General features: G+C 51.2%; 7 protein-coding genes across 7 annotated transcripts; 6 read left to right on the forward strand and 1 right to left on the reverse strand.

Annotated features, from left to right (window-relative positions):
- Nucleotides 1-2,772: 2,772 nt before the first annotated feature.
- T310_1280 (Agmatinase) lies at nucleotides 2,773-4,298 on the reverse strand (the record flags this gene model as incomplete). The annotated part of the gene is made up of 4 exons (XM_013475831.1): nucleotides 2,773-3,259; nucleotides 3,344-3,365; nucleotides 3,428-3,605; nucleotides 3,765-4,298. 4 exons carry the CDS (start codon nucleotides 4,296-4,298, stop codon nucleotides 2,773-2,775), a joined length of 1,221 nt encoding a protein of 406 aa, XP_013331285.1.
- A 1,133-nt stretch (nucleotides 4,299-5,431) lies between these two features.
- Nucleotides 5,432-7,897, forward strand: T310_1281 (ADP-ribose 1''-phosphate phosphatase; the record flags this gene model as incomplete). The annotated part of the gene is made up of 7 exons (XM_013475832.1): nucleotides 5,432-5,668; nucleotides 5,739-6,345; nucleotides 6,505-6,652; nucleotides 6,736-6,746; nucleotides 7,010-7,120; nucleotides 7,216-7,274; nucleotides 7,334-7,897. The coding sequence occupies 7 exons, from the start codon at nucleotides 5,432-5,434 to the stop codon at nucleotides 7,895-7,897; spliced, it is 1,737 nt and encodes a 578-aa protein (XP_013331286.1).
- A 551-nt stretch (nucleotides 7,898-8,448) lies between these two features.
- On the forward strand, nucleotides 8,449-9,191 carry T310_1282 (uncharacterized protein; the record flags this gene model as incomplete). The annotated part of the gene is made up of 2 exons (XM_013475833.1): nucleotides 8,449-9,066; nucleotides 9,144-9,191. 2 exons carry the CDS (start codon nucleotides 8,449-8,451, stop codon nucleotides 9,189-9,191), a joined length of 666 nt encoding a protein of 221 aa, XP_013331287.1.
- A 1,270-nt stretch (nucleotides 9,192-10,461) lies between these two features.
- Nucleotides 10,462-11,270, forward strand: T310_1283 (uncharacterized protein; the record flags this gene model as incomplete). Its single annotated transcript, XM_013475834.1, has 3 exons — nucleotides 10,462-10,641; nucleotides 10,696-10,913; nucleotides 10,973-11,270. 3 exons carry the CDS (start codon nucleotides 10,462-10,464, stop codon nucleotides 11,268-11,270), a joined length of 696 nt encoding a protein of 231 aa, XP_013331288.1.
- A 423-nt stretch (nucleotides 11,271-11,693) lies between these two features.
- Nucleotides 11,694-14,009, forward strand: T310_1284 (Pseudouridine synthase TruD/Pus7; the record flags this gene model as incomplete). The annotated part of the gene is made up of 2 exons (XM_013475835.1): nucleotides 11,694-11,923; nucleotides 11,969-14,009. 2 exons carry the CDS (start codon nucleotides 11,694-11,696, stop codon nucleotides 14,007-14,009), a joined length of 2,271 nt encoding a protein of 756 aa, XP_013331289.1.
- A 740-nt stretch (nucleotides 14,010-14,749) lies between these two features.
- T310_1285 (Glyceraldehyde 3-phosphate dehydrogenase) lies at nucleotides 14,750-16,063 on the forward strand (the record flags this gene model as incomplete). Its single annotated transcript, XM_013475836.1, has 2 exons — nucleotides 14,750-14,851; nucleotides 14,912-16,063. 2 exons carry the CDS (start codon nucleotides 14,750-14,752, stop codon nucleotides 16,061-16,063), a joined length of 1,254 nt encoding a protein of 417 aa, XP_013331290.1.
- Nucleotides 16,064-17,179: 1,116 nt separating this feature from the next.
- T310_1286 (Fatty acid elongase (Gig30)) lies at nucleotides 17,180-18,953 on the forward strand (the record flags this gene model as incomplete). The annotated part of the gene is made up of 2 exons (XM_013475837.1): nucleotides 17,180-17,965; nucleotides 18,036-18,953. 2 exons carry the CDS (start codon nucleotides 17,180-17,182, stop codon nucleotides 18,951-18,953), a joined length of 1,704 nt encoding a protein of 567 aa, XP_013331291.1.
- Nucleotides 18,954-19,037: the final 84 nt, after the last annotated feature.

Genomic DNA, 19,037 nt, shown 5'->3' on the forward strand with positions numbered 1-19,037 from the left:
GCCGGCTTTGTTAATAGCCACCACGGTACCTGTTCCATCCTGACAGTAGGGTTTATCAGGGAACGGCTTCTGGATTTCTCCGTTCTCGTCGCAATAGAGGCCACCGTTCTGTGGGTCAGTCAGACACGGCGTTTTGCACAAGGGCTCCAAGAGTGCTACGCAGGACTGCACATACCATGGACTGCGGATAGGTATATGAAGTGGCTTTCGGATCCCACTGCATGGATACCTGCCCAGGTGGGCATGCATACGGGCAATAATGGCCCGGGAGACAAGGCTGATTCGGACTCATCGCCCATCCAGCGTTTTGCTGGTCAGGAGTAATTGCCACCAAGCCCGCGTCGGTTGGGAACTGGCATTGCCCTCCCCTCTTCTCAAGCGACGCACCAGCTTCGGCCACCGAGTGGTGTCTCTGGTGATGGTGGCCGTGGCCGTGGCCATGACGGGCAGCCTCAACCATTGCAATGAGCCCTAAGAGCGCCGCAGCGCGCGATGCCATTGTTCTCGACTTCATCGTCAAACAATCGTAGCAGACTTTTCCCTCAGCTTAACACGAGTACCCAAGTCACGCCTTTACTCCAAAATTTAGGGGATCGCAGGACTAATGGATCCGGACAGGAACGAAGCTGATAGAAAAAGAAGGACTGGGGTCAGAACGTAAACAACAACTAGCGAACGTAAGTCAAACGAACGACAAGAGAAACAAGATCCCCGAGAGAAAAAAGAGAAGGGGAACGGCCCCAGCGGTGGAGGGTGGCCCTGACAGAAAAAGCCCGGTCCGGGGAACCATTGACAGCGAGACCGGGCATCGCGCCAGCGCGAGAAAAGAAGGCTGACTGCCGTATCGAGCAGGGCGTAGGAGTAAGGCTGCTGGACAGACGGTGGAGACTCGCGCGAACACCTTGCAGGTGGGGGATGTCCACTCGCAGGCAGCTCTTGCTGTGCCCCAGGAGATTGCTTTGGAGTTGCCCGACAGAGCAGGCGCCGGGCGCTGGCGATTGGGTGGCCGCCGGGGAAGGCGCGATCTTGGCAGTCTTGGCATGCGCCGGCACCGCGCTTGCAGGGAAAGAGCGACCCGAGACGGCTTAGCGCCAGGGGTTCGGCGGCGCGGGGCCAGTCACGCCAGTAGGATCCGCCGGCGTCGCCAATAGTCGCATCCCACCATCAACTGCCTGCATCGGCTCCCACGCAGAGGACCCCAGGAACAGCTGATGTTGCTCATCCGGAGTCCTTCCTGGCCCAGGAACTTGTTCATCATTCTACTATGATTGAATCCAACTCCGATCGGGATGTGATAACAAGATCTTGTTGGAGTGCTTTGCGCGAATGGAAGCTCGTCCATGGTTCCCAATTCAACGAGGGCCGCAGAAAATGGATTCTGCAGTCCATCTGCAGTATTCATGTGCAACAGAGTGCAACGGCAGCAGGCCCCTGAGCGGTGAGCGCAGTTCGCCGTCCTCCGTATTCCTCCGTCTCCCTCCGTCTCCCAGTCTCACGGACCGCAACCAAGCTTCTGCCTCGGTGGATTTAAAAATTAAGACTTGGGCGGCCTCAACTTAATCACGGGTCACTCGCACGAAAAGCGTTATGATTGACACTGGCCAGCCTGGTCCAGATCAAAATCTGAACGCACTAAACCCATTGGTTGATTCGGCTCAATTGCAAACCAGAAGAACAAAATTGTGGTCTGGACCTGGAGGCTCGCTAACTGTAAATTATTATGTTCGATTTCTATTGGTTTGTATTGCAATTCACGGGACGATCTTCTTTTGGTATTCCCTAAGTAGTAATGCCAGGCCGAGGTCACGGCGAGGTGTACCGTAGGGGCACTGCGAAATTAATTAATTAGCAGAACTGAGGATAGGAATCCATTTCGAGTCTTCGACTCATCTGACTGCGTTTCAGAGTGACCGCTTCATCCAGTCCACGCATGTTTCAAAGACGGATGGGACCATTTGATTACAACAGGCCCCTTGCGCACTTGACGGACATCGCGGGTTCAGCAGCAACATGATCGACGGGGTTTTGCAAGAAGGAATGGTCAATGGTCAGAGGTCCACGAAAATGCAGGACGATTGTCGTCATTTTACCAGCAGATAGCCAATCTACTACAGATATGTCCCGACTGTACGGCAATAATGCCTGCCGATCCTGGATCTATCCAAATCGCAGGAACTTTGCGGTTCCACAAACTACTGGTTGATCGTCCCATGAGGCTCCGGTCTCCGGAAGAGCACTTTCTCCGTGTACACTCAATTTGAGCAGCACATACGGAGTACTACAAGCCAAATCCAGGCATAGTTTTCTGTCATCCATCTCGTTTTTCATTCTTTTCCTTTCAGGCCTCACTGTCAGTACTGCAGATTTGGATATCTCTGTTTTTTTCTTTGAAAAAAATTCAAAGGGTAATGCCCAACGCGCATTTCTTTATATAAAACGGAAGGCTATCTCTAGCTTTCCTATTGTAAAAATTGAGCTGCTTGGATCATCAAGGGCTTTTTACTTGATATACCATGAACATGGATATCAGGATCTCCCATGTTATGCTACTTATAATTTCGAGGACCCAGTCAAGAAGTCATCATGACCCCTCTGCATGGATGCTCAAGGCCTGATAGTCTAATCCTGGATGAATGCCAGAAGATCTTTATTTTCATGAGACCATATAGGACCCAGCTGCATAATTGTTCGTCTCTTGCCATGCCAGCTTTCTGTGTTACGTTTGATGTTGCAGTCAATTCCACCAGTCGATTGAACCCGTGACCCCTTCTCTCACGTGTCCTGGGCTGCAACTGGGACATCTACCATTAATGTGAGCAAACTTCTTGCCACCTCCGCGGCGGCAATGCATGTTGTCTCTCCAGTGTTGTCGTACGCAGGAGCCACCTCAACCACGTCAGCACCGACGACCTTCAAGCCAGATAGGCCGTCAATGATGGACAGAAGTTCGCGCGTGGTCCAGCCACCGGGCTCAGCAGTCCCTGTCGCTGGCGCAAAAGCAGGATCCAGAACGTCGATGTCAACCGAGATATAGACTTTTCCATCACCAACCCGTTCCTTGATTCGCTTGATAATGCCCTTGACGCCAATGTCGTCGATATCTCGCGCTGTGATAATATCGAACCCGCATTGTGCGTCATTTGCGAGGTCGTACCGACGCGACGACAACGGTGCGCGGATGCCCACATGGATAGAGCTGTCGTTCGAGATAAGGCCTTCTTCATGCGCAATATGAAGAAAGGTACCATGGTTCACGGCACTGAAAGGTGATTAGATAAAAGCTTATTATTGCCGGTTTTCTCGGAAAGCCGTCACCAACTGATGAATAGTATGAAAGACTTACGCATATTCAGACACTCCTCCGCCTGGCCATGTCCTTCAATCAGTGATTGCAACGGGCCAAGTCTTTCCTTTCAAGAAAACTCACCAATCCTATTGGGATTCCAAGTGTCGATATGAGAGTCAAAATGAATGACATTGACCACCCCCCAATGATCGATGGTAGAACGAAGCGCAGCAAGAGTCGTCGTGTGATCGCCACCCAGCATTAAGATGCGAGGAACTTTCGAAACAGACACGTTACTTGCCTGACGCCCCGAGATGATCTAGCCGAAAACTGTCAGACGGAATCTAACAACGTGTGCAAGGCTATGCTGCAAGACGGCACGGTGGTCCGTCAAAGCCAATAGACATATGGATATGATACAAAACGTGATACTCTGCTGACAGCATGTGAAATGTCAACGTATTTGGAGGGGTCTTACTTTGTGCGCCTTTCCCAGTTGCTTCAAGGCCACAGTATTATCAAAAAATGTCAGGGGTGCATCTCCACAATCGACGATCTTAGCCCACTCCGAGAATGGATTCTGGCCAGTATATACATTCCACGAGTGATAGCCGCGAATTCGCCGTGATCCGTCACGGATGCCATGAGGCCCGAAGCGCGCGCCAGGACGATACGACGTGGCCGTGTCGAACGGGGCTCCCAGGATCGCGATGTCATAGCGGTCAATCTGGTCGTCTGCCAGGGAGGAGAAACACGGGACGTAGGGGAGATGCGCGAAGGAGGCCAATCCTCCGATCGCGTCTGTTTCGAGAGACACATCGTCCTCGTCAGGTTGGGCGGCATGCGATGACAGTGATGTCTGTAGTGGCTGGATCGGAGCTTGGCCATCGTAGGGCCTTGGATACAAAGTCTCGGCACGGCCTACAACGGGAGGGAAGATGATTTCCCGGGCGGCGGTGATGGTGCCTGAAGTGACCAGGCAAGATGTTAGAAACAGAGAAATGCCGTGCATTGTATGCTGATAATTTGCAGGATTGAGTTGATGTATGTATAATGTCTACTTGGATAAAAAATACGATGGTACTAGGGAGTTCTATAAAAACCGACTACAGAAAACTGGATCAAGATAATTAGACCTTGAAAGATAAGATAGGCAAATTGGCTAAGTGAATGATAAACCGGGGCTGATAGCTTATCTGCACGCATGAGTTGGCGGGGCAGGAGGAGAATTAGCCCTAGTAGGATCGGTTAGTGAGGCTAAGGAACGATGATGTAATCATATCCCATCCCGGATGATAAATTAGTTCATCCTCAACCCTATTAACATCTTTTATACTTCACGTCTTTTTTTTTTATATTTTTCTAAAGGAATTTTCTACTCTAGATGTGGAATACATACATACATACACCCGACTGAGAAAAACACAAGCGATCTACTGATATGCTCATCCTTATGCAAATGCTCTTGTCTTCAATATAATACTTATGTTTCTTCCATTTTCCATTTTAGAGACTGAAGCTAATATCATACAGATTATAATGACGCATGAATGTAAAATATACAAGCTGGTCATTTATTGTCACAGTCATCTTCCATTGCGTACTGCATCAATTTCTGTGATAATCATCACAAAAGATGTTATTCCTTTTATACCTCCTTTTCCCTAGTCCTTTTCTTCTTTCATACTGTCCTTCTTGACTCTTAACATATCTCAATTTTGATGATTTCAACAGTGCCTCTTTAGAACTGCATGTTTGCCCCTGATGCTCTACAGATTCGTAGTGTACCCTTGCAATGGCACGATATTCACCTGACGAAGGCCGAGCCCTCCATGAACTGCACCCTTTTACGCGCATAACCCTGTGCGCATAATCCTGCATGCAATATTATGTGGCGACAAAAAAAATTTCACTCAAATGATGAGCACCCCTCCCCAGAACTTGACAAGTTGCAAGCTTCAAGTTCTTCCTCTTTCTGACCTGCCACTACCTTGCACCTTCTCACGTTTCGAAAGGAGTGCAAAGGAACCGTGACAAGTCGCAGTCCAACAGCAAAATACCTGCAGTGTGGGCTTTGAAGCTCTCCCTTGATCATTAGACCGGGGGTACAACCATCAGACGCGTCTGTTGTTGTTCTGATCGAAAATGTCGTCCTCTCAAAGCAAGCAGGCAGACGACGATATCATCCGCGAGATCACTCCCGAAGATCCCGTCTTCGGATACCTGCACGGAGAACCGGCTGATCCTGCTAAACGCGAGGAATATCAGAAGAGAAGCCAATATTTCGAGGATGCCTTCGCGGTCCGTGAGCCGTATAACAGCCCTCGCAACCGTGTTAACATGGAGGCTGTGATTATCGTCGAAATCAAGGTTGATGTCCTGGTATGTTGACAAAAGCATCTCGAGGACTTTCTTCTTTCAAGAGCAATATGTGCTAACTTGTAACGTGTAGGTGAAACCCCATCAGAGGATGGAGCTTCTCTCGGTCCTCTCTGCGCGCCTGGCGGAGATTTTTCAGCGTCCTGAAAACTCCATCCTCGTTACTCTCGAGCCCGATGCGGGTATTCGCTTCGGGGGCGTGCCTGACCCAGCGTACTTGATCACCGTCTCGGCACTGGCTTCCATGTTTGCGCCGCTGACCAATGTCCACACTACTGCCATGCTCCAGTCAGAGATGCGCGACGTCCTGGCCATCCCTGACAACCGCGGCGTGGTGCGATATGTGCCGATTAAGGAAGAGAACCTGGCCACTGGCGGTACTACTATGAAGGCCGCGATTGAGGAACTTGAACGCGCTGCGAAGGCGGAGCATCCTGGGGTCGTCAAGAATCTTTCACGCTCCATGAGCAAGAGACTTCTGAGATCGAAGCGTTCAAACAGCTCGCCGGGGGTCCTTCCCACCTTGCCTGAAACTCCGGTGCCAGCTATCACCGAGACCGCTGAGACCACTGAGACCACTGAGACCGCTAAGAGTGTTGGGACTCCGGCCCCTCCGGCGCCTGCCAACAAACCCGATCAGCAGAAGGAGTCCTCATTTGCGAAGCGCGCCCGAAGCATTCGTCAGTTCTTTTCTCACTAGGTCTGGAAGGTTGTGCTCAAGTGCAAGTCGATGGTGGGTGATACTCGGTAGCGCATGGCGCATATGGTGAGGGTTTTGGGCGTGGATTCCTGGTTCAGTGGGTTTAGGGGATGCGGCGTTTTACACCTGGGAATTTCAGATTATAATTCAGGAGTTGGAGGTTTACATGGGTTTTCTTTTCCTGTAGGTAGAGAGTTCTTTAGACCATTAGGGTCCACATCATTCCCATCTTACCTACAGAATGGATTAATTCCCTATTTCTTTAAAAACAAAACCGCCAGTGAGATGTAAGTGGCAGCAATTCAATCCCAGTAAAGCTAGTACGACCGTAGCAGAAGAAAAAAAACTTTTAACCTCTATCTGTTGGTAGGTGCCTAAGCTGTGAGTCAGTCTTTGACGCCGGGAATACGAGATGAGGATGAAGCTTGGCATGTCTCCCCATCGCTGTGGCCTGCTTCATACAAGCTGTTCTGTTGTCGTATTATCTTGTCCAGACACCAACCGTGCACACGCTCTTGGAGACTGTCCTTTTCTCACTCAGCTTAAGTCTCTCATTTTCTTTCTCCCCCTTTCATTTCCTATTCATTTGTACAGTTTCTGTTTCTGCTTCCGTTTCTCTTCTGAGAATAATATTACAAGACCAGACAAGACAAACAAGACAAAACCAGAAATGGACTCAGCTGCTACTGGCAAGAGCAACATTACTGAGATCGAGGGAGATTTGTTCGATGCGCCAGATGGGGCGGTTTTGATTCGTAAGTATTATTTTTGTCTTGGCTCTTTTTAACTTCCGTCTCTGTTTCTTTGCTGCATTGGTCTTATTTAAATGTTAATCATATTCTCGATACAGACGCCTGTAATTGCCAGGGTTCGTGGGGAGCAGGGATTGCGAAATCTTTCAAGAAGAAGGTGAGCTACAGTACATCGATAGCAAATCTTGGGATATGCGGGATAGCTGACCCACGCAGTATCCCGCAGCCTTCGAGATCTACCGTTCTCATTGTATGGATCTTCTGTCACATCCAGAGTACGTGGTGCATTCATATGATAATGGAGATGAAAGCACCGGATCCCCTGCTCGGAGGCGAAAAGTCCAGCTTCCACTGGGCACTGCCTTGATCATCCCGCCTCAGGAGGAAGACTATACCCCAGGCATGAGGCCGCCTCCATGGAAAAGACGGAAGAAGACAAAGACTTCTTCTTCTAAAGCAGAAGAGGCTCCAGCGAAAGGGGAAACTGCGGATTCTGATTCTCCGAAAAAGAAACACTGGATCGTCTGTTTGTTCACCTCTTGGAATTTTGGACGCCATGTCAGTACGCCAGACACTATCCTTGAAAACACCAGATGGGCCGTTGAAGACATGAAGAAGCAGCTGGCGGAGCTGCGTGATGACCCGGCTCGACGCCCTGGAGAACTGTGGTCATGTCGATTCAACTCGGGACTGTTTGGTGTCAAGTGGGAGGAAACGCGCAAGGTACTTGAAGAGTCGGGCTTCGAAATCACCGTTGTGAGACCGCCAGGTGAGGAATAGACCTGTGACTAGTTGGCTAGGGTCCTTCTGAAATTATCGATGTGATGGATGAAAACAAATGTGGGTGTCCGAGTTATTTACCTTGCGTTGGTCGTTTGGGGTTTAACCCCGTTCGGTGACTGCATAATCTAATAATCAGAAATATCTCATGTTTTGTAGTCAAGATTCCCTGATCTTATGTTCGATACGGACATTTTCAGGATTTCCACATTGACATATATATATTTCGATGTCAGTCACGGGTGATATTACGCCAGCCCATTTTCCTCTTTAGAAAAGGCGCAAAAAAGAAAAAAAAAAGGCCACACGAAAAGTAAATTCTATCTTCTTAAATACTTGTAAGACATTTTATCAGATCAAGGAGATTTTAATCCCTGGGCAATTGAGAATTTCCCACAATGAAAAGTGTCGGTCACCTGATCTCGCGTCCTGCCGCCGCGGTGTCGCGTTGAGTTATGTGGGGAAGTTCTTTGACAGCGAGACCACCGCGGCAGGCAGATTTGTGTCATCTCATCCTCGATCCAGATCAACATTCTGTTCTGTCCCAAATCATGCCTGCCGACCGTCAAAACACTGTCCAGAAGCGCAGGCGTCTCCCCTTCAAACCGCCGAGTCGACGAGAGTCCACAACCGCAGAAGCATCCGCGTCGGCGCCGAAGACGACCAAGTCCAGCGCTACGTCAAGAAAGTCCACAGCCACAGCCACAGCGTCGGCACCAGCATCGAAAAAGCCCCGGAAATCAACATCGTCTCGCCAGAAAGCCCGATCTCCCTCCGTATCTGTATCCGGCACGGACGAGGAGGAGCCCGGGTCGCTGTCTGGCTCCGAATCCGGCTCAGACTCGGTGTCTGCTTCTTCTTCAAACCGAGAGCGGTCTCCCTCAGAGGAGCCGGACTACATCCTCGCGGAAATCATCACCAATGACCGTGCGCGCGACATCGAGTCTGGCGAACCGGCCATCCCGCAGAAGCTCCTGACGAAGCTGCTGCATCACCACTTTCAGAGCGAGAAGACGAAAATCACTAAGGATGCGAATGCGGTCGTTGCGAAATACGTGGATATCTTTGTGAGAGAGGCTTTGGCTAGAGCGGCGTATGAGAGAACGGGGGGAGATGGCAATGCGGATGCTGGGGGTGGCAGGGGATCGGTAGGAGATGGGTTTCTTGAGGTATGTTTCGTCAGAAAATTCCCATGTTTTATGGATGAAAGGAAAGAATAAGGCGCTAATAGTTTTGTCTCTTGTAGGTCGAGGATCTGGAGAAGTTGGCGCCCCAGATGATTTTGGACTTCTGAAACGGACATATATCAATCTTCCTATATACATTGGCACATACGTTTCGGTTTAGTGATGAGGACGGCGTTTGGCGTTCTGGGCGTTGACGATTGTTCTAATTTTTTTTTTGGTTTCGAAGATACCAGTGACACGACCTGGTTTGGCGCACAGGGAGCATGGGAAATACGATTCATTTTTGTGGAAAATACCGAATTCATTTTCCAAAGTGACGCGATTAAAAGTCCAAGCTAATGGAGTCAGACATATTAAATGCAAATCTATATTGCATACTCGAAGGATCCACTATCTAAGTAATAATGGTGATAATAATAAACACAGTGTGGAAGCATTAGGTACCATACCCTGTACGGAGTAATGAGATTCCAATCTCAAAGCCAGGTACGTGTCTTGGCTTGCGGGTGGTGGCGCCTCAAGTAGTTGTTCTGTTACAGGGATGCGACACACGTCAGACGGTAACCTGCCTCACCATCCACTTTTCGGTCATCTGCCACACAGTGGAAATTGAAGCTTGACCACAAACCTAGGGTCCAATCGCTAATTGTATACATTGTACTCCTATGTGCTTTCCTTCAAGGGCGCTTTTCCCCTGTCCAGCGAAACCGGCCTTGAGCTGGGTAAGCGCAGCGTGCTTATTGGGATGGCACACAACACCCCACACACGAATTGTGAAATTTTAAATTTTACTTCTATTGAATACCGTCTGGACTCTTTACAAGATGAATGCATGATTTTCGGCCCAGATGCCTTTCTCAATTTGGAGATGGATAGCTTGATGTTGTTACGGCTAATTGATCAGAGGGTTCTGCGACACGGACCGTTTGACGGAATGTTATGCGAGACAGCGTCACCGCCACGATTGCGACTAGACTGCCTAAAAAGGAAGCTCTCGTTCATTTACAGTCTAGTTGATCCCTGAATTAGATGCCTTTCAGCCTTTCTGCATCGCTTTTGGGTATGGACGTCCAGATGTCTAATTTTACCTTCCCGTTGACCTGCGACATGGACTTCCAGTCCTAGACCAGCCTCCCGTGTCCCAGGGGAAGGGACAGCTTCTCATTCTTCATGCCATATAATCAACCGTCCTTGTCATGTTTTTGTCAGTTCTTCATTCTGCTTTTTCTTTCCATTGCTGACTTTTCCTTCCGCTGTATTCTTCTATTTACTTTCGGTCTTTTATTTCCCCTCAATAGAGCGCTAGTCGCTCCTTGCAGTCTTTTGGTGGAATAGTTCTGACTTTCTTTACGTTGTTCATATCCAATATACAGCATTATGCATTTGTTCAATCTTATCTGGTCTTCTCTATTTCTCGCCGCCGCGGTCCAGGCGCAAACTGCTGGTCAGGTTAAAGTCCACGTCGTCGAGGTGGGCAAGAATGGATCCCTGACATTTTCCCCGGACAACTTGAAAGTGAATCCCGGAGAGATGGTCCAGTTCCAGTTCTGGCCTAAGGTAATAAACAGTTGCCCCTCGAATTTGACCATTTTTGACTGACGAGTAATGTAGAATCATTCCGTCGTGCAATCGACCTTCGATAATCCCTGCACCCCGATAGACGCCGTCCAGCCGAATATGACTGGAATCAAATCCGGGTTCATGCCTGTCTCTGCCTCTGCCACTACGATCCCTGTGTTCACAATAATGGTAAACAACACGCAGCCACTGTGGATGCACTGTAGCCAAACGGGACACTGTCAGAAGGGAATGGTGATGGCGATCAATGCGTAGGTTTCATCTCGCGTCTGATGCAATAGTTACTGCTCGCTAACTGCTGGCCATTTAGACCAACCTCTGGTAACAAGACCTTTTCTGCTTTCAAGGACCTTGCTATGAAGCAGTCCAGCACCAGCACCAGCAGCACCACTAGTTCCACCAGTGGCGGTAACTCCACGTCTGGATCGGGAGCAGGAGCAGGGGCAGGAACAGGAACAAGTGGTTCCTCGAGCAGCAGCTCCAGTTCCTCTGCCGCGTCGGGCTCGTCATCGACTCCTGCAACTGTCAGTGCGAGTGCGAAGCCTGCGGTCAATGCCGCGATCCTTATGGTTTTGTTTGTATTTGGCTTCATATTTGTCGCGCTGTAAAGGGTGCAGAACAAATCCAACTTGCTGGAATCTTCAAAACCATCTATTCATTCAACTACAACCATATATTTCTTTATCCTGTATTTTAATACATACCGGCGGGTCCGTTCGTTCTGGGCTTTTTTTATATGAAAATGGAAAAAATAAAAAAAAATGGGGTTAATTGTGGCCTACTGAAGTTGAATATTTTATGCGAACGATATCCATAACAGAAAATTCCAATAAATTTGGTCCTGTTGTAAGTCTTGATTTCAGATGATGATGTTGATGCACCCAAATAGGTAGTCAGGGTTTTGCCCTAACAGCCCGCTGTCCGCTATCCCGATTTCGTAAGAGAATTTCTTGTCCGGCTTGACGTTCGAGTCCCGCTGAAATAATACTATTATTGTTGTCTCGCGCCCATCACCACCATTGCTGCTTGCAATGGAAAGAGACGAAGTCGTCGAATCGCCGCGCAAGCGGCTCAAGGTGGCCGATTCTTCTCCCAAAGAGGCCACCCCGGCGCCATCAATCTCTAACGGAGCTGCGGCTGAAGTTTCTGCCAAAGAAGCCAAGGCTCTCAAGGAGGCAGAGGTTGGGATTACCGAGTTTGTCAGCTCTGACGTACCTGGTTTTTCGGGGATACTCAAGAAAAGGTTCATAAGATCTGACTCGTGAGTTTTGTGAATGGATGCTGACTGATCGTCATCTTTTTCTAGGTACACCGACTTCTTGGTCAATGAAATCCTTCCCTCCGGCGAAGTGCTTCACCTGCGGAATCAAGAAGTTCCCGCTCCTCTGAAGTCACGGACGAATGATGGCGCAGAAGAGTCGAAGGCCACTCAGACCTCTGGTGAAACGCCCAAAGTAGAGGGTGAATCGGAATCTGGCAAGGATGGGCAGAAGGAGGCCGAATCCAAAACAAAAGAAACGCCCGACATTCCTCCCTTCCAGCTTTCGGATGAGGACCGTACCCTTCTTGAATCATATTTTGGCCCCGAGGTCGCTCAAAAGATCATTATCCTTAATGAGCGCGCGAGGGCTTCGCCAAAAGCCAGGCCATATGAGTTTGGCAAAGTCAAGTCAGGCGTTGTCAGCGACCGTGACCTACGTACCAAGATGCACCAGGCGATCAGGCGTATATTTTCATCACAACTGGAGTCCACGACAGAGAGTGACGGTTCCATGGTCATTACGGTTGCTCCAAACCGGCATAAGAAGAGTGCGCAGGGTTTCCGTGGTGAAAGCGGGAATGCGCGAAAAGAAAGGCCCACTTGGGACGAGTTAGGAGGACCGTATCTGCACTTCACTATCTACAAGGAGAACAAAGACACCATGGAGGTCATATCGTACCTCGCGCGTCAGCTGAAGATGAGCCCGAAGAGTTTTCAGTTCGCTGGCACCAAGGACCGGCGGGGTGTCACCGTGCAGAGAGCTTGCGTCCCCCGGGTGTACGCTGACCGGTTAGCAGCACAGAACAAATCCCTTCGCAATGCGGCAGTGGGGGACTTCGAGTATCGCAAACATGGCCTGGAGCTAGGAGATCTTGCTGGAAATGAATTCGTTATCACCCTGCGCGAGTGCGATTTTCCTGGTGCCGGAAAAGAGGACAGTGAAGCTGCTGTAGCGCAGGCTCAAGAGATTGTAGGAAGGGCGCTTCGAAATCTTCGAGAACGCGGATACTTGAACTACTATGGTTTACAGCGGTTCGGTACTTTCGCTACGAGAACGGACGCCATTGGCATGAAAATGCTACAGGGAGATTTCAAAGGGGCCGTCGAGGCCATTCTTGAATTTTCTCCCCTGGCACTAGAGGCAGCCCAGGCACCTCCAGAGTCTGAAAAGGCAGACCTGTTGATCAGTTCTGACGACAAGGCCCGAGCGGAAGCGATCCACATGTTTCAGACAACCGGAAAGATCAATGCGGCATTGGATAAGATGCCCCGGAAATTTTCAGCTGAGTCGAGTCTTATCCGTCATCTGGGTCGTGCCAGGAATGATTATCTTGGTGCTCTTCAAAGCATACCCAGGAATCTGCGACTGATGTACGTCCACGCTTACCAGTCGCTGGTGTGGAACTTTGCGGCCAGTGAACGGTGGCGACTCTACGGGGATAAAGTCGTGGAAGGCGACTTGGTTATCATCAATGAGCACAAGGACAGTGATGTCAGTGAAGAACATGGGGACGTGGATGCGGACGGAGAGGTTATCGTCGTGCCGCAGGCGGAGGATAGCGCCAACAAGGCGGAAGACGTATTTACTCGAGCCAGACCTCTATCGGCCGAAGAAGCTGCAAGTGGCAAGTACACAATTTTTGACATTGTGTTGCCTCTTCCCGGTTTCGACGTCGTCTACCCTGCGAACGAGATGACCGAGTTCTACAAGCGCTTCATGGGAAGCGAGCAAGGCGGGCACCTCGATCCCTTTGACATGCGCAGGAAATGGAAGGACGTCAGCCTCAGCGGCAGCTATCGCAAGCTTCTCAGCCGGCCTGGGCCAGACTACTCCTTCGAGGTGAGGAGATACACCCAAGACGACGAGCAGTTCGTCCGAACGGACTTGGAGCGTCTCACCGGCGCCAAAGCCGATAACGAAGCATCGTCTAGCTCTACTGGCACAGCAGCATCTGGTGACAACAAGATCGCTGCGATCCTCAAGTTCCAGCTTGGATCAAGCCAGTACGCGACGATGGCACTGAGAGAGCTGATGAAATCGGGCGGGGTGAAAGAGTACAAACCGGACTTTGGCGGGGGGAGATAGCAGCATTGCTTATTTTTACCGTTGAAATTATAGATACAAACTCGTACCAATTGATATATACGTAGAGCCCGTTTGACAGTAATTTATGTTACTCCTTGAAGTACTTGGGTTAGTAGTAATACCTGCCTAGGTAGGTAGGTAGTCACACATTTTGAGTAATACGCCAGTATTCCTTCTATTCGTGGATGTAGACTAACGAGGGCTCTATGACGGATCCCTAAGAGTGCTAAAAGAAACAGAGAGAGCCAAAGGACTCAATGGAAGCGTATGATTAGAAGCAAAGGAGATAGAAGAAAATCGTAAGCTCGAAACAAGAGCGAGATGAGTTACGTAAAGAAGTTGGAGGAGGGGAAGGAGACAACAACTCCGTGATCATTAACATTTCAATTCCTCTCCATAGGGGGGTTAATCTTGCTGAGATTCTAATAGTATCGATGTTTATAATGTTAATAAATCGGTGAGCTACAGCTCTTTAAAGCAATTATTTAGCTAGGAACTAATTTTTAGGATTGTTAATAGCTGCAGCGCTATGAGGGACTGGTGGGGCTAACTGCAGGCGCATGCACCACGTGATTGTGATATAATCGGCCGTGCTCTCCCCCGGAGACGTCGATACGGCATCTCTTATCGTCCGTCAACAAGAAGCTCGTCTCCCTCGATCCGCAATTGATGAGCTTCAATTTATCCGGCTTGAGGAAAGGTTTTCGTAGCCTACTTTGTGGTTCACTGCCCCCGACACCATGAGCGGGATACGCGGGGTGATGAAAGAGGGTTGGCATCCCAAAGGCAAGGATGGGGGTAGAGAGAGCTGGCGAAGCGATTTCAAAGGCATCAATCAAGTGGTCAGTCTGGAAAACTCATTCGCGGCACTTGACATGATCTAATGACTTTACGACGTGTAGGCAGGCTGGATAGGCATGGGCAAAGACACGAGCAACTCCAGCAGAACCGACCACGTCGCTCCACCCCTCTCGTCCCTCAAGGACCCGGCGTCCTTTGGACCTCCGCCAAAACATATCAAGTACCATGGACCGGCCGCTGTTGCTGATAGGACGACTCCTGACCGTAGCGGTCTGGGAGCGCCTTTGACACCAGAACAGACTCGCCGGCAACACTCTCAGCAACAGGAAGCCGAGCCTGCAAACAGCAAGCCAGCTCCTCCACCGCGACCATATCGTCAGAACACGACAGGCTTGTCTACAGAGGGTCTTCCTCCACCTCCCGTCCGGCGTAATACTTCTCCAAACCAAGCTGGCGTCGATGCCCCCGCGACAAAGCCGAAACCGGCCCTGCCTCCCCGACTGCCTCCCCGGAAAGATTCCAGTACATCCCATTCTCCATCACCGCCGCCATACACTGAAACCGGGAGTCAAGTGCAATTGAATCAAGGGGCAATATCTCGTCTCGGCCAGGCTGGCATCTCAGTGCCGGGGCTGGGTATTGGAACGAACTCGGCCGAGAGACAAGAAAGCAGTTCTGGCTCCCAGTCTTCGACAAACACGGCGACCAACAACCATGTCAATGAACTGCAGTCTCGCTTCTCAAAGCTGTCGACAAGCTCGCAGAACCCGCAGAGCCCTCAAAGTCCACAGAGCCCGGCCAATGGAACGACCCTGGCAGAGAAACAAGCCGCGCTGCAGACTGCTCAGAAGTTCCATAACGACCCATCCTCAGTCTCCGTATCAGAGGCGCGAAGTGCGGCCTCGACGGCTAACAACTTTCGCGAGCGGCACAGTGACCAAATCGAAGCGGGAAAGAAGAAACTCAGCGCGCTGAACCAGAAATATGGAATCACGAAGCGCATCAACGACTTCATCGAGGACCAGAAATCCCCCGCAGAGCCTGAGCCTCAGCCCGGGCAGGGCGTCCCTCCCCCGCCGCCTCCTCATCCCAATCTGAACCGGTCCAGCTCGAACATCGACAAGGAAGCCCTCAATCGGCGAAAACCGCCTCCTCCTCCTCCGCCTGCCAAGAAGCCTGCCCTGCAGTCCGCCCCCGTTCATACTCCATCCCCGCCTCCCCCACCATTACCGCTGGCGACGAAGCCTCGCTGAGCGAAGCTATATTCGCGTGCTGAAACCTTTGTTTTTTTGTGGAACGGAGTCGATGGTTTTCGAGCGATTTGTTCTTTTTCCTTTGTTTTTTTCACACTACCTCCCCACTATGGCATTCTCTGTACTTTATTGCCTCATGTAGATTTGCGTAAGACTGCTTGTCCATATGTAGGGATCCCGGCTCGAATCACGATAACTAGTACACTGTACTGTACTGTACATAGAATCAAGCTGCTTCACATGAATGTCGTCTGCGATATTACTGCTGACGGAATCGATTCCCGCTCAGGAACACGGCCCAATCAGCAGCTGCAACCATCCCCAACAACTCGCGCGTCGCGGACTCTGATCCTCGGCTCGTCAAGGTTATCGAGAACTGCCTAGGCACGGAGGAGCCGGTTGTTCGACGCTCTTCGCTGCAGAGTAATTCATTTTCGGTTTTCAGTGCGATGGTGAGAGCTGCTGGGCTATTTAATATTAAATTAATTAACGTGCGTCTTCAGCGGTTCTCCGCACGGCAGCAGGGACTGCCGAACCTTGCTCGCTGCTCTCCCCACCTATCGGAGGATGCGGAAACGCGTCGCGTGAGACTGACGCAGCTGCCAGCAGCAGAAAAAGAGGCAGACGACGGCTCTCAGCTCTGATCCAGCTTGACAACGGCGAGCCATTGACCGTCAATGGCTCTGCAGCAGCGTCTCCAAGCTGCCTAGGTCCCAACGCGCGCGAGCCGAGGTCTGACATGCTCGTTTTCCCAACAAATGCACGGCCGGCTCCACCGCTGCCCCGATCCGCCTATCCGCCGCGCCCAAACCGCTCAGGAGGCGGGTCCCTTGCTAGAGCCTAGGAGCGTTTCGATAAATCTTTCGAGAACGACAGCCCATTTTTTCGATCTCCTGGGGTCTGCTCGGAGGATTCGTCCTGAAGGAGGTCCCATCTCGCTGCTGTCTGCGACCACCATCGTCCGCTGACCGGGTGGCCTTGTGCACGCTCTTATTTATACCGCTGCGGAGGGTCGTGTGCCTACCTGAGCTGCGTCTCCTTTCGAAAATTTTTCGTCCCATCCAAGGCAGTGAGACATCAATTGCCTGCTGTCGAACGTGACACGGCGTCGCCATCATGTTCGAGTCCCTACACGCCAGTCAGCCTGGCCCGACCTTGGAGTTTGGCCTTCCTCCTTCGTCGTTGTTCAAATTCCCTCCCAATCCGCGGCCCGCTCCTCTTCCGGCTCCCCAGACTGAGCGCTCCTGGACGCAGCCCTTCCCAATCCCTCCTGAGCTGTACCTCAAGTTGCTCGATGTCCGTGTCCCAGTCACCATTGCCAGCGTCTACGCCACTACCGTGATCATCCTGAATCGCGTGAACAAGCGCCGGGGATATAAGCCATGGGCCTTCAGTCGCACGCGACTCTTCAAGGCCTTCGTCATCCTGCACAACGTTTTCTTGGCCGTCTACTCGGCATGGACCTTTGCGGGCATGGTCCGGACGTTCCGCAACTCGATGCCCAGCAGGGATGATCCCAACCGGATCGTTGCTGTCACGGATGCGTTGTGCAAGATACTTGGCCCACGTGGGCTTGGAAACGGCGCCATGTACAACTCGACCACCGACGAATGGGTTCTGCCCAACCCGGAATACAAGCTGACGGCCGGAGGCGTGCCCGACCCGGCGGACGACGGGCGGCTGTGGAACCAGGGGCTGGCTTACTTTGGCTGGATCTTCTATCTGTCGAAATTCTATGAGGTCCTGGATACCGCGATTATCCTGGCCAAGGGCAAGAAGAGCTCGACGCTGCAGACCTATCACCACGCGGGTGCCATGATGTGCATGTGGGCTGGCATTCGCTACATGGGGCCGCCCATCTGGATCTTTGCGCTGGTCAACTCGGGCATTCACGCTCTGATGGTACGTAACCCATTAACAGACTCCCCCTTTTTTTTTTGCCGAAAAAAAAAACTGACATTACCTCCCCTAGTATACCTACTACACGATTACCGCGCTCTCCATTCGCGTGCCGACCCAGTTCAAGCGCATGTTGACCACCCTCCAAATCACCCAGTTCGTTTTCGGTTCAATGCTAGCTGCTGCCCACTTGTTCGTCCGCTACTCCATTCCGGTCACAGTTCCACAGGTGCTGCCCACGGCGGTCCCGTCGGCCGTTTCAGCGGCGGAGTCCGGTATCGCCGCGGCTACTGCGACTGCCGGTCTCATGCCGTGGTTGAAGAAGCTCGCCTTCCGTGCTGCGGGTGCTGAGGGTATCGCGGCGAACGTGCTCAATGCTCAGGGACAGCACTTCGGCGCGGATGCGGTCAATGCGGCTCAATTCTCTCAAGCAAAGAATATGGCGGACAACGCGGTCCGGTACGAAATGATCAACTGCATTGACACGACCGGGCACGCATACGGCATTTTGCTGAACGTGATGTACCTGCTGCCTCTGACCTACTTGTTCGCCCGCTTCTTCGTCCGGTCGTACCTCCACCGCAAGGAGCCAGCCGTCAAGCACCCAACCCAGATGCACATCGCGGAGCAGGCTGGTCTGGACGCACTGAAGGGAGTCAGCCGGGAGATCCAGAAAGCGGTGATGGAGATGCACGGCGACGGCGACACCTCTGCGACGGAGGACGAGGCGCTGACGCAGAAAGCGAAGGCCGAGGCTGCGCAGCAGAAGCTTGACGAGGCCAATGGCAAGGCAACCAGCAAGCTCAGCGACAAGACTGGTCGCGATGCTGCGGACGAAGACGCGGGCTTCTCCACCGTCCCAGCCAGGCTCCGCGCCAAGAAGAAGGACGTGGAGAAGAGCGCAGCTCTTCCGACGTCGAACGTGGAGGCGTCGAATCGATTCGGCGCGTTGAAGGACGAGATCAGTGAGGGGAATGGAAAGTCGTCATGATGCTGAAGCTGAAAAAAAAAACATCAACCAATGGCCTTGCATATCAAACCATTCGAACCGAATTGAATCAAAAGAAGAAAACTA

The sequence above is a fragment of the Rasamsonia emersonii genome (genome assembly GCF_000968595.1).
Source record: "Rasamsonia emersonii CBS 393.64 chromosome Unknown ctg1118621759982, whole genome shotgun sequence".
Classification (NCBI taxonomy): domain Eukaryota; kingdom Fungi; phylum Ascomycota; class Eurotiomycetes; order Eurotiales; family Trichocomaceae; genus Rasamsonia; species Rasamsonia emersonii.